Consider the following 14,383-nt stretch of genomic DNA (forward strand, 5'->3'; position numbering starts at 1 on the left):
CCCCTCAAGGTGTTTTGGACTGTAAGGTAAAGCTCCTACAATAATATAGAGAAACCCCAAAAATAAGACAACTCCTGTGAGCAAACACTTGGCAATAGGGGGAAGGAAAAACTCTCTTTTAACAGGAAGCAACCTCTGGCAGAACCAGGCTTAGGAATGGGCAGCCATGCGCATTTTTGGGTTACACCAGGGAGTCAAGCACTTCTGATTTAGAAGTTTTTCTTTTCCATTTGAGATGCAAACAAATTGTCCTTCCATTTGGAAAGTGAACTGTAAAAGTCACAGATAAAACTGTAAAACAAACCCTTTGACTTTACTGTTTCACTGACGATTGGTAAACATTTATTAATACATTTAAAAATCATACAAAATTAGAAAAAATATTGGGCTAATTCTTTAAGCATGCTTCCATTTGCTTGAGCTGACTAACTAAAGCCCTGCAGATCTGCTAATACACTGCATCAGGGTTGTGTGTGCATTGATGTGTCTGTGTGTGAGGGAGTGAAAGCTCATTTACATGTTAGAACTCCAGAAGTGTGCATTTTTATTACTTTGCACGTTTAAATTCCCTTTCTTGTTGGGTGTATGCACCCATGACCTCATAACAAGCAAGGCCAACGACTGAAACTCGATCTGGAGTGAGGAACTCTACCTGTGCTGACGATCAGGTTTGCATTCTTTAGCTGCCAAATTTCCTTCACTGAGCCATGCGTCACATTCGATGTTGTTACTTGGTTTATGCTAACAAAAAAGACTTATTGATAGGGAAACTGTTGATGCACGGGATTTTCATTAGCTTACACTGACATGTGTGCATTAAGCTGGATTGCTAAATCCCTCGGGCCTTCAGCTTTACCGTAGTAGACCTGGGAAAAGGGCCAGACATCTGCTGCCTAGCTCACGTCAAGCACGTGAAGCCTGCCCTTCTTATGTGGTATGCTGTACAATGGATTTTCGTGTGAATGACTTGCAAAATCTCCTGATTCTTGGTGTGAAGGGACAATTTGTGGATTTTTATCAAGTGTATGAACTTGGTTTTCACATTGCATATTAATATTGAAGTAATGAAATGATCTTTAATAACAAATTTCTCTTTGCCAAATCTAATGCAGTGTGCTTTTTTAGGAAAATAATAATGTTATGCCAAAAAAATTTAAAGTAATTCATCAATTTCTCACTTTATTTATCACAGTCATGCTTTAATGTCATGAACGTGGTTTAATGTGCTCAGACATATCAGACTTTCATTTGCATAAAATTATGGACTTTTTCTGTTGTTACTTTACAAGTGAGAGATTTAGCAGGAGTGTGGAGATTACATAAATTTTCAGACAATAGAAACTATTCAAGCTGGGCTGCACTTGATATATTTAACCAACTCGCCTTTCATTCAGATTAATATCCTGCTTTGGGATTAACCCTCACTTGAACACTTTGAACAAAGTAGCCTTGGTGAAATGTGAGCTCAGCAGCAAGTTGCAGTGTAATTTGACAGGGGAATTAAATATGTCAAAGGGGATGGGGAGAGGAAATAACAAGCAAATAAAAGTGTGCTTTGTTCTTCTGAAGTTACAGCTCAGAATGAACTCAGTGGAAATTCAGTGGAATGGGAAAAGTGATGACCAGTCTGTCTGTTGCTCTCCTTTTCACACATTGACCTCATGAATAGACACTTAGATGATTCAAAAATATTTAGTAAAAAGTACATATTCTCTCTTATCACTTTATTATTTACACTTTATTAGTGTTCAGCTGGATCTTCTTTTACCTTTAGACCCATGTTATTCTTTCTGGCATGGGTTCAACAAAGTGCTGGAAACATTCCTCAGAGATTTTGTTGACACTGACATGATAGCATCATTCACTTACTGTAAATTTGTTGGCTGTAGATCTACGATGTGAATCTCCCGTATTCCAAAGATGTTTTATTAGACTGAAATCTGGTGATTATGGAGTGAACCCATTTTCATGTTCAAGACACAACTTTGAAATGATTTGAGCTTCGTGACATTGGAAGGACACGGTGAGCAAGAATACTCAGGTAGGCTTTGGTGTTTAACAGTGCTCAACTTGGGCCACAAAGTGTGCTGAGAAAACATCGCCCACACCATTACACCACCGCCATCAGCCTGAACTGATGCTACACGGCACTCTGGCTTCGTTCTTCCATGTTGTTCATGCCAAAATCCGACTCTACAAATTTTCCATTCATATTCAACAGCAGTGGCACCTATCAACAGACCTGAAGTACTCAGACCAGCCTGCCTGGCACCAACAACCATGCCATTTTCAAAGTCATTTAACTTAACTCCCACAATTGTTGCTGTACATGTACAATGACAATAAAGGGCTGTTCTATTCTAATCTATTCTGGCTCAGTTGGAACTTCAGCAGGTCAGTTTGACAATGTCTACGTGCCTAAATGCATTGTGAGTACAGCATCACATGGAGGCATTTCAACTGCTGCCACGTGATTTACTGATTAAATAGCAGTTGCTAATAATAACGATGATGGTAATAATCATAATTAACTAATAAAATTATTTTGTAGGTTTTATGCTATTCAGTCACGAGACCACAAGATCAATATTAAGTCGTCTGCTTGTAACTTTAGCATCTCTTTTCCCCACTTTGTTCACAAATGGAATGATAAAGTGTTATTTATGTTCACGTTTCAATCTTCAGTTAGTATACACGCAAATTTTAATGCATTACTGCAGCGCCATCTCATTCCTACACCAACTACTTATTCAGAAGCTTGTAAAACTATTGCGCAGTTGCTGAGGTAAGTAGAAAGTGTAGGGAGGCATTGCTTCCATCAGCATCACTTTGCCGTTCGGGAAATGCAGTGCAACACCACACCAGCACCCCTCTGTGTCACAATGTGGGCACTACAGTTGAATCATAATTAAAATGTGATATCCTTCTACACTTAAAAGGTTCTCCGAGGGCATACAGATACACAGCGTGTGAAAGTTATATTCCATTTCTCACATATTGGTAACATGAGTATTTTTGTGCTTCTTTTAGCAGCGTGACAATAATTATTGAATTGCTTCTACATGTAACTTCTTGAACAAGCCACTAGAAGGAGCCCTTACCTTTCTGTATCTCTACATAAAGCCGCAGGCTGCAATCAAAGAGCAATTGAGGGTGAAAGGAACGCTTTCATCATTCCTTTTTACTAATTGCTGGCAGTTCCCTGAAGAACTGTCACTATTGAGCTGTGAATAGCAGTAATATATGTAAAGCAAAGGAGCAGAGTATCTGTTTTGGTTGAAGAGTCAGTTGTCCAGGGAATAAGCAGGGATTCTTTCTTTTACTGCACACTTTTACTTTGTAACCTTTGTATATGATCCGGTTAACTGTGTTCACAGGTGTTAAATTTCAGTCAGAATCTCCAAAGAAAGCTTTACTGCAGGGCGGACAGCAGCACGGCTCCAGCTGAGAGAAAATTACCCCTCTGCTGTTATTGCTGTTATGTGTTTTAAGATTTGGAAAGGTGCTATGTCATTTTTGTGCCTGTTCAAACAGGAAGAGCAGCTTTCGTACAGTCATTGCCAGAAATGAAAGGACGTCTCGGCCAAATTCTAAACATAGGTTTACATTTAAAGCTTTAACAGTTACTGGCATAGCCTACAAGGAACAGCAATACAAAGCCGAGAAGAAAAAGAAGCCAGAGGAGAAATTGTTTTTATTGTTGCCAATGCAGATGAGAGAGAATGACACAATGTTGAATCACAACATAATCTGGTTAAGTGTCAAATCTGCCAAAAGAATGCTTAGACCTTCAGATCTTTCTTCAGAGACGGAATATTGTTCCTCTCAGCATGCACTCAAAAAAATGAACTCAGCCTATCTCTGCTTTTACTAAAGTAGATTTTGTTGTTTGTTCTTAATAAACTCGATTTTGCAAAAATCCTTAAAGTGTTTGTGCAAATTTAATGAAATGTTGTTACTTTTTGTTGTTACACAAAGTCATTGAACTGTGTCAACGTAACATTGTTGAGTAAATTCACAGGTTTGTCCCTCTGCACATACTGCTGCGTGCAGAGCCCGCCTAAATAAGGGCCAATGCGCATGCGCACCACCCTCTTTCTCAAGCTTGCTATTTCTTCGCCATGTGGACTGGTTCAGCCGCATTTTTGTCCAAAAATCAGGTAAGAAGTCATTTTTCTTGTAAAGCCCGTCTACATATATATGTTCACACGTCAGTTAATGTCGCAAGTGCTACTAAGAAAAGACTACAGGCAGGGTTTTGCCCGGTAAAGGTTTGCTAACGTGGACTTGCTGCACGTGAGTTTCCAAATGATTTTGGAGGGGACTCCATTGCAATAGCAAAGCTCTGTTTTCAGCCCAAATGTAGTGTAGCGCTAGCGTCGGTATGCGTCGGTACAGGCAGCGCATTCGGTCCGGCACGCACTTTCGCGCCAAGTTTATACTCGGACGCCTGACTGCGTTGCACTTTAGCCAACAACAGTGGAGAAGCGCTCCTCGCTAGCAGACAGGTTAGGGTGTATTTTCTGTCTAATATTTCAGCTTACGTTTTGATGTAGCTTGCAGAAAGCATTTAGTAAGCTGGTGTAAGATGAACTGCATTAATGTTGTACAATGTCCATGGGATTTCTCACTCGACTTTTAATGTCAGATTACACACACATTTACACAATATGCAGTGGTGATGATGTAGATCAATAAATTCATTGTTGTAGCATACAATATTAAAAATAAAACTGATTAATATGAAACATTAACAATGTGCAAATTATTTAGTTTTTTCAGGGACAGTGTAATGAAAATGTCTTTTGTGCTTCTCCCCCAGATACGTTGATGTGGCAGTGCAAATTGTGCAAAAAAGTGGTGTCATCACGAGCTCTGTTATTAAAACACTACAGGTTAGTTCATAGTAGACAGCAGTATCCATGTGCCTATTCTGATTGTGTCTGTGTTTTCAAAACATGGAATGCTCTACATAGCCACTTAAGCAGATCACATACCCAAAGAACTCTAGACAAGTCTGTGAGTTTGGCAACATTTAACTGCCATTTGTGTTCCTGCTGCAACATAGCTTCGGAGCAGGAGTATTTTTCTCACATTAACAACCATCTAAAATGTAACGAGACTGTGCATTGCATGTTTGAGGGTTGTTCTTTCAAAACAAATATCTATGGTACATTCAAGTCTCATCGAAATAGGAAACACAATCCTTATACCTTAAAAGACTTTAAAATCGGTATTGCTAACACTATTGTAGGCCAAACATCAGCTGATGACAGTACAGACACTATTGTAGAAGAGGACATAAGTGCAAATATTGATCACGATACAACTACAAGTGAGACTGAAGATTTGGCAAATGTAATAGAACTTAATTTTGCATCTCTTTTACTTAAGTTGGAAAACTATTTTCATGTTCCCAGCATAGCAATTGACGAGTTGCTTTCAGAATTGCACTACCTGATAAGCTGTGCATCAGTGCCTTTGACAAATCAAGTAATTGTAGACATACTCAAGAATCATAACCTTTGTCTAGACCAGCCTGTTATTGAAGAACTGACAAAGGCAGTTTCTTTTAACCCTTTGTTAAAAGCCATAGAAAAGGACGGCACACTTGCCACTGCCTTCAAACGCAGACAGTATTACAGAAAACATTTTGAAGTAATTGATCCAATTGAATACATTCTCGACTCCCAAAGCAAGAGGACCTTTCAGTATATTCCTATTCTAAAATCATTACAGCAGATATTTAAACAAGAAAACATACTGAACAAATTTGTCACTAGCCACAATCAGAATCCTTTTGTAAATAAGGAAAAGTATACATCATATAAAGATGGTCTACATTTTCAAAAATAATGAGTTTTTCTCAGGCGGTGAACTAAGAATCTCTATTTGTCTTTATGTTGATGATTTCGAAATTTGCAATCCATTGGGGACATCACGGAAAAAGCATAAACTTTGCTCAGTTTACTGGATTTTAGGTAACTTGCCACCAGGTAGTCATTCATCCCTCTCTTCTATTTATTTGGCTCTCTTGTGCAAAAGTGAGGACCTTAGGACCTTTGGCTATTCAAAAATATTTGAGCCACTTTTGCAAGACCTTGTCATTTTAGAGCAGCAGGGAGTGTTCATTGACAATTTAGGGGTCAACTTTAAAGGCACTGTCCAATATGTAGTGGCAGACAGCCTCGGAGCTCATGGATTGGCCGGTTTTGTGGAAAGTTTTTCTGGAGATTACTTTTGCAGGTTTTGTACTGCTACACGCTCAGAAATTGAATCAAAAGCTACAAATAGTGACTTTTCTCTGAGAACTGAGGAGCTCCATCGTGTACATAGCAACTGCACGTGAGACAGGGGTAGCTTGTTGTGGTGTGAAAAGCTCGTGTGTCTTAGCAGACAGTCTGTCTTTCTTCAAGGTCACTACAGGATTCCCCCCTGATCTTGCACATGACCTTTTTGAAGGTATTGTGCCTTTTGAGATAGCTGAGTGCCTTCGAATACTAATAGGCAAGAAGTACATCACTTTTGAAAATCTAAATAGACTTGTTCAGTCATTTCCCTACAAAGGAGGGGATCAGACTAATCGCCCTCAGAAATTGCCTCACAATTTTCTTAGTAAAAAAACTGTTGGTGGCAATGCACATGAAAATTGGTGTTTACTAAGACTTCTGCCACTTATTATTGGACAACACATACCTGAAAACGAACCAGCTTGGGAACTTCTACTAGATTTGAAGGATATTGTTGAGCTTGTTGTGTGTCCTGTTCATAACAGTGACTCAGTTGCATACCTGGAGAGTAAGATTTTAGACCACCATCAAAGGTACAAAGAAGTATGCCCAGATAGAAGACCATTGCCAAAACATCACTTTCTGGCTCATTATCCCTCAATAATTCGCCATTTTGGTCCACTTGCCTTATTATGGACAATCAGATTCGAGGCAAAGCACACATTTTTTAAAAAAGTTGCTAGACACACAAACTGCTTCAAAAACATAACCCTGTCTTTGTCAACCAAACACCAGCTCATGATTGGCCATTACATGCATTCATCAGGCTGTAGCAAAGCCACTTTTGAGGTTTCACGAGTCTCGGCAGTCCCAGTAGAACTTCTCAAACGTGAAATTGCACATTGTCTTGCTGAAAAGTACCCTGACACAGCTGTAGTTAGCCTTGCCCAGAGTGTGTCTGTTGCAGGCATCTACTACAGGAAGGGCATGTTAATAGTACATGGATCACTGGGGGGTCTGCCAGAGTTTGCTGAAATCCTGCAGATGTGTATTTTGGCAGATTCGTTGGTGTTTATAGTAAAAAAACTGAGCTCGTGGTACACTGAACACTATGGATCCTTCAAAATTGACCCATCTCCAAAGGAAATTTCTCTTGTTGCACATTGAAACCAAAAATGTGCATAATTACAATAAAAATCTCTCATGGAAGATTTTTTAAATGTGAACAGCCCAATACTTTTGCATTATTTATTACATAAAACTCAGAACTAGGCATCAGTTATGTTACACGTTTGTGCAGTTATATATGTTCTTGGTTCTTGTTGCATGGATTGTTATCCACTTTGTGACTACCAAGTCGGAGCTTCTCGCATGGTTACATTAAAGAGATACATACACTGTTCAGGTAATTTTAATGTCCATGTTGCCGATTTAATTTTTGTGCTGTATAGCAGTTCTTCTCAAAGTTTGGTTCTTAAAAATAGTTGGACCAGAACTTAAATCTACTCGGATATGTTTCAAGCCTTGTAAAAATACTAGAAAAAAAATTGTGCTGCAAAATTCTGAATACCACTAAAAAAATGTAACATGTACTGAAGTTTGGGAACCACCTGCTCATGTTCTTGCACTTATTTTTTAGAGTAACAGTTGGAGATTGGGACATCAGAAATGACAGCCCCAACAAAGCTTCTGATAATCCTGGGGGAGAACAACGCACTCAAGTTAACCCTTCCTTTGGGGATACCAAAGAATGTTAACGAGCTCAAAGCGGAGATTGAAAATCAGTGCGGAGTTTCTGAACAGTTCAGATTGCAGTACATGGACACAGATTTTAATCAGTTCCTTAACATGACATCCACATTTGATCTAAAAGACATGGACAAAATAAAAGTGATTAAAACAGGTGTTCCAGAAACATCCACTGGTAGTAATGAAAGCAGTGTGTCCTCATTTAACTTGGGTAGCCCCTGCTCTGGCCACAACCCTGATTATGACACAGATATACTGTCATCGCCAGAATCCAGGTCATCAAGCTCCTCGAGCTCAGCAAACTCCACGCTGCGATCAGAAGCCTGGCCACTGGACTTTCGCATACCTGAGTTTAGCTTCGATGTAGAGCTGCAATTGACAAAAGGCAACCAGGAATTCCAAGCCAATGGAACACTTTTAACCCTAAAACCAAAGCTCAAGTCTGACATTTTAGAGAGCTTGTCTTCAGAAATTATGAAGTACAAAGCTTACCCTTCAGACAGCAATCTTAGTGATGTTTGCCAAGCTTTGGTTGTAAAGCATCCATGCTTGAAAGAGAAGGGTTCAGAAACTGGATTTTCTGCATGGAAGATCAGTTTGAAGTATAAAATGTCAAACTATCGTGGAAAACTGAAGAACTTAGGGTGTAGTGAGTTGGTCATCAATTCTCTCAAAAGAAGAGGGAACAGTAATGTGCATCCCAACCAAGTCAAGAAACCCAGGAGAGCAGAGGTGAATTTCTGCCCTGATTATCCAGCTGGAGAAACCCGAGAGAGTCAGGAAGAAGAAAGGTTGGTGCTGCTTTCAGAGTTCAAGAAGAAGAACAACAATGAAACCATCAAAGCAAAAATGGCCCAAACCTTTCCTCACCGGAGGCAAGAAATTCTTCAGGACATGCCCTTCGTAGCTGACTTTAAAAGCCGATGGCCAGCTCTTTTTTCTCCACGTGAGGTAACTGAATCAGTTGATCTGCAAATGCACTCCACATGCAATATTTTAAACCCATCACGCTAAACATTTGTTTATTTTACAGATAAATGCTGAATTCCAGCGCATCACTACGATCCCGCTAACATCCACATTTATGGCACAGCTGGACAACAACACAACCAAACTGACCAAAGTCTTCAGAAACAAGGGAGGAACATCTGGACGCAAGATCACAGAAATCATGGCTGCAATTGATGAGGTTTGGAATTAATTTTTTTCAATGCTTCATTCCCTCTTTTAATACATATGATTTTGTTGTCTCCTTCTATTGTAAGGTAAAGTTTAATGTTGGTATTATGGGATTGTTTATTCTTTGTCCTTTTCATGATAGTGTTGTCACAGTAATAAAGTTTTAAGTTGATTTGGATACTTTATAAAAAAAATTGCCAGAATTAAAAGCTGTTTTTACAGGACAGTAGCGTTTCCAAAACGGGATTTGCCGCGGCTCCCTGGGGAGAATTTTGGCATTTACAGTAGAAAAGCTGAAGCTAGAATAAACTGCCATCAGGCACCTTTCAAACCAAGACGGGATAAAGGGAGGTCTCTGAGCTTAGTACTACAACTGTTTTTTCATTTGTCCTTGCAAAACCTCCTGTTCAAGTCCTCCAAACACACCCACGTCACCCCGCTTCTCTTCCAGCGTCACTGGCTGCTGGTCAACTTCAAGGTTCATTTCAAGATCCTGGTTCTGGTCCTTAGGGCCTTACATGGACAAGCACCATCATACAATGGAGATCTTCTCAGTCCCAACACCCCCAGCAGGTCCCTGAGGTCCAGTGATCAAAGCCTGGTAGTGCACAACAGTCTAAAGACCAAAAGTGACAGATCATTGCTGCTGTGGCCCCCAAACTCTGGAACTCTCCTCCTAAGCCTTAGATCAGTGGACTCAGTGGTTTACTTTAAAAAAAAAATCCTCTGTTCAGGCTGGCTTTGGTGTGACCTCTTGTTCATCCTCTTCCTCACTGGATTCTTCATGCTGCTGTTTTTGGTCGGGTTTCTGTTTTTTTTTTTTTGGGATCCTGTGGTTACCTTTTTTTGCTCGTCACATTTTTTCAAATGATAATGTTCCTTCTTTCCTTAATTTTTTTTATTTTAAATTTTGTTGTTCTTCTGTAGTGTGTCATGGACTTTTCTTCTCAAAGCATTATATACATTTATTTTGCTGAAGTTAACTGAAAATGTCTTTAAAGTTCAGCTAAGTAAAATTTGCTTTTATGTTTTACAGAACGACACAGTTGCAATGAGAAGAGTGTGTACGCTGAAAGGACTTGCAGTCTACCTCAATGAAGATCCGAACAGCTTGATCAAAGAATATCAGGCAAGTAATCAAATAGAAACAATTTCCAGTAATAAAAATTTAACTGACGGTAATTTTTCCTCACACACATTCATTAGATTATAACAAAAAGTTAAAATTAGAACATTATTGGAGATATAAAAGCACAAGCTTATGCGGGAGTGACCCTTGCCATTACAGTTGGGGTGTAATGTGGGCTGAGTGTACTGTCTTTCTGCTTTGTTGTTCTGCCGTGTAATCTAGATGATGGACCAACACCTCTCATCTCGCTCTGAGCTGTCTACTGTTTTGCAGCTTAAAGGGATATTCCACCCCAAAGTGAAAATTGGTCTATTACCATATTACCCAGAGTAAGATAAGTGAGAAAAAATAATTTTGTAACCAGTGCAATAATTCTCCTGATCCGGCAGCAGTCTATTTGCTTTTGCCTAGCATTTAAAAAATAGAGTGAATGGGAACTATAAGCATTTTGGTTGCAAATGACTCTTTAATGGTACGAATTATTCCTGGTGAGCTCAATAATCATGTCGACTTTAAATGAAAAGTAATAAGTAACTTGAAGGATTTGGAGGAGTAGATTTAGACTTGGGAATACATTATGGTTACCACATACAACACTGTAAGCCGCCGCTGCATGGTGCATGGATATTCGAATATGTGTTTATTTATGGAAACCAGAGGCTTTTTCAACCACTGTTGTTGTATCCAAGTGCTATGCCATGGCGGGTTACAGGGTGCTTTGGCGTAACCGTAATGTAGGCCCAAGTCTAAATCGCCTCCTCCTGCAAATCCGTCGTGTTACTTTTTACTTTTCATTTGCAGTCGACATGATTATTGAGCTCACCAGGAACAATGGGTATAAGATCAGAAATGTACTGTGCTGGTTACAAAATGCTTTTTTCTCACTTATCTAACTCTTGGCAATTTATGGTAATAGACAAATTTCCACTTTGGGTGGAATATCCCTTTAATTGATATGAAACCCTGCAACTTGTATTATTATGTTTATTTACTTGTTAATTTTTTTAGGATGTGGACTTCCATGAGGCCGAAAGTGAAATGGAGAAGACGCTCATTGGCATCTACGTCATCAAACCAGAAGGAGAGCGTGACCTTGACCCGGCAGAAGACATTGGTATCATAATTGAGGGTGTCGCTGTGCTCAGAGATCTTCCTGATGTTGCCACTGCTGTTGTGTTGTTGTTCGGCCTGATCTACACTTTAAACATGAGCTACCCATCCAACCTCAGGTACACTTTTGAGTTTTTTCAGAAAGTACTGATGGGACTTGATGCTAAGAAGCTATCAAACAAAGTTCAAGTGCTCAGAAACAAACTCCTTGAATAAAGAGGAGGAAGCGGGAGGCCCTTATTGCTTAACTTAGTTTGAATGCTTTACGTTCAGGTATAGTTAAGTTGTTCATAAACACTTTTTTTCATTGTCAGTACTGTTTCTTGGGAACATTCACCAGTTTTAGAGAACAATATGTTCATTTGCATTTTAGCAAAATATTGTTACTTAAAAAATTGGTGTTGCACTTCTTCTACTGCTACTTGACAACATACAGAAAATGACAGACATTTTAAAAAGTTCTAGCGGTTAGGCCGCTGTGATTTGATATTTCAAAGAATGTGACATTTGGCAGCTGTCTGCAACTTGGGATGTAACCATAACTTGAAAAACTGAGTAGCACTGTTTTACAGTACAGTTTTTGAACAAAACAGCCAATTTTCACTGTTTTAAATGAGTTTAGTTTGCTCTTTCATGCTTATCAGTGTTTGAAAATAATTCCTGAAACGTCCTGTAAAATGTAGGATTTTTTTTGATAATTTGGATGCTTTCTGGACCAGTTGAAAGACAAGTTGGTTAGCACTTCACTGATCTTTGAAGTAAAATATTGTTTTATGCACAAAGTATTTAGTTAAAGTTGTAACAAGTTGTCTGCATTGATTGCACTTTGTGTTAAGCTACGGCTCTACAGTCTTTTCGGTCTGTCAACAAGTATTTAATATGCACTGAATGTGCTTAGTAAAGACAGGACTTTGTTGGATCATTTTTTTTAAATCATTTTAGTTTGACGACAAGTTGGTTAGCACTTTATACTGATCTACATTTTCTGCACAAAATATTCACTTGGAATTTGTAACAAGTTGCATTGATTGCACTTTGTGTTAAGCTGTTGTGCTTGGAAAAAAGTATTTTATATGCACTGAATGTGCTTATTAAAGGCAGGATTGTGTTTGATAATTTGGGTGCTGTCTTCATTTCTTCCTAAAAGATCTCCCTAAGATTTACTTAAAAATGTTATGTCAAGTGGTTCCACATAACTGCTTTAAGTAACTTTTAAGAAACTTTGCTATTTTGTATGGAAGTAACCAGTGTAAATGATTTATTTGTAATTGTATTGAATAGAAATTACTTAACAATTTTATATAATTCAAAAGTAACAAAGTTATGTAGCAGCTACATAACAGTTTTACAAAGATACTACCTAACCAGGTTATGTCCTTCTAAAGCAGAAAAGTTATGTACCAGCTAAGTAACAGTATTACAAAGATATTGCCTAAACAAGTTATGTAGGCTTAAAGCAACAAAGATAAGTATCAGCTAAGCATTGCAATTAAGTTACATTTAGCCAATACACTTACGTAAATCTAACTTAACAGTATTGAGTTCAAACTAAGTAACAACATTTCTTAAAAGTTACTTAAAGCAGTTGTGTGGAACCACTTGACATAACTTTTTTAAGTAAATCTAATGTTTTATTTTTTTTGAGTGTGTGCGTGATGATCACTGATTGCATTGGCAGGGTGGAGAGGAGCTCAATATTCAGTTCAAGTGCCAGAATCTAACACAGAGTGAAGATGGAGCCTGCAGCCAGTGGTGGGCAGCAAGTACTTCACTTATCTTAATTTTATGCCACCACCTCTACTTCACTATATTAAAGGGTGAAATATCATACATTTTACCCCTACTACATTTATCTAACAATCATGGCTACTAGATATAGTTAACATCATGGTTTTACATTGAAAAGCCCCATCCTGAGCCAATAAAGTGTAAAATGTTGTTAAAGAACAATCCTGGGCCTCTCCGCCTCAATTCCTTATAAAAACACTTTTTCATTGAGGTCTGTTGTTATATTTCACTTGTCTGTGTGTTCTTAGCAGTACTACCAAAGAGACCCTTCAAAGTAAATTTTTAGGCATTGGCGATCTCATTTTTTTTCTCTTTTCATACATCATTAATCAGCTCAATCAGCTCACAACCTGTCTAATTTCTCACTGGCAGTTCCCAGTAGATCAGCTGCTCTCAGCACTGGTCCTGCTAAGCGTCCTTTCCATACTATTCCATTCTATTGGGTTTTTTCCTTTTCTTAATTTTTACTGCTCTCATCTTGTACTTTCTGCCGTGACCAAAAAATTTCCCACGTGTGGGACTAATAAAGGTTGGTCTTAGCTCACCTTATCATACATCGCACATAGTGCACATTAGATACATATATCTCCAAGCCACTTTGGAACTCGACCTCAACAGCACCTCCACCTTTCATATTGTGTCTACTTAAATCAGTGTCACGTCTGTTATCACTGATTGCACTGATACAGGGGTCTTGCTGCTCACCTCCTGAACTCATGCTTTCCACATTTGTGCATGGAAGGGTGGGGAGGTCGAGGAATGAACTATGTCTCCGAATGCAAAATCCTGCAGTTTGATATGATTGTCATTTTTTAACTATATTGGAACTTAATGAACAAATTTTAAGCCATTCTAAATCTGTGGATGACAATAAGGTCTTACAGTATATTACAACAACAGCAAAAACAACAAAACCAGATAAAAAAAAAGCTATCTATCCAAAACCAATGCACCACTTTCCTTGTGCTTGGAAGTCTTTGTTTTGTTTGCTTAAGTCGATGTTACACATCAGCAATATGCAAATAGCCATAGTATAAGTGCACTCAGGAAATACAGTCTTGTGTGAATTCTCTTTCCTGGGGCCATAATAATGACACTGTTTTCTGTACTCAGAAGAATCGCTGGTACAGCATAATTTCTGCAGAAAAAAAGTCCTGGTATTTCTAACAAAAAAAGAAAAAAGTCATGGGTGTACGAG

At 38.6% G+C, this 14,383-nt stretch overlaps 1 protein-coding gene across 4 annotated transcripts; it reads left to right on the plus strand.

Moving 5' to 3' along the window:
- The first annotated feature begins 3,981 nt into the window (after window positions 1-3,981).
- LOC147331299 (uncharacterized) lies at window positions 3,982-12,663 on the plus strand. 4 transcript variants are annotated; one of them, XM_086293535.1, is made up of 6 exons: window positions 3,982-4,160; window positions 4,823-4,895; window positions 8,754-8,930; window positions 9,013-9,168; window positions 10,195-10,287; window positions 11,296-12,663. In XM_086293535.1, exons 1-6 carry the CDS (start codon window positions 4,075-4,077, stop codon window positions 11,611-11,613), a joined length of 903 nt encoding a protein of 300 aa, XP_086149661.1. In that variant the 5' UTR covers window positions 3,982-4,074; the 3' UTR covers window positions 11,614-12,663. The 4 variants fall into 4 exon arrangements, with proteins under 4 accessions (XP_086149661.1, XP_086149658.1, XP_086149660.1 ...); XM_086293532.1 differs by having other exon boundaries at window positions 4,101-4,160; window positions 7,870-8,930; window positions 11,296-12,662; XM_086293534.1 differs by lacking the exon at window positions 10,195-10,287 and having other exon boundaries at window positions 4,101-4,160; window positions 7,870-8,930.
- Window positions 12,664-14,383: the final 1,720 nt, after the last annotated feature.

The sequence above is a fragment of the Aulonocara sp. 'chitande type north' Nkhata Bay genome, linkage group LG5 (assembly GCF_057382095.1).
Source record: "Aulonocara sp. 'chitande type north' Nkhata Bay isolate Kocher_YH1m ecotype deep benthic linkage group LG5, A_spYH_male_GT1.1, whole genome shotgun sequence".
Taxonomy (NCBI): Eukaryota; Metazoa; Chordata; class Actinopteri; order Cichliformes; family Cichlidae; genus Aulonocara; species Aulonocara sp. 'chitande type north' Nkhata Bay.

Coding starts and splice junctions, on each gene's coding strand:
- LOC147331299 (XM_086293532.1), top strand. CDS start 7,899: ATGACAGCCCCAACAAAGCTTCTGATAATCCTGGGGGAGAACAACGCA. Junction 9,169..10,194: donor TCATGGCTGCAATTGATGAG/GTTTGGAATTAA, acceptor TATGTTTTACAG/AACGACACAGTTGCAATGAG. Junction 10,288..11,295: donor GCTTGATCAAAGAATATCAG/GCAAGTAATCAA, acceptor TAATTTTTTTAG/GATGTGGACTTCCATGAGGC.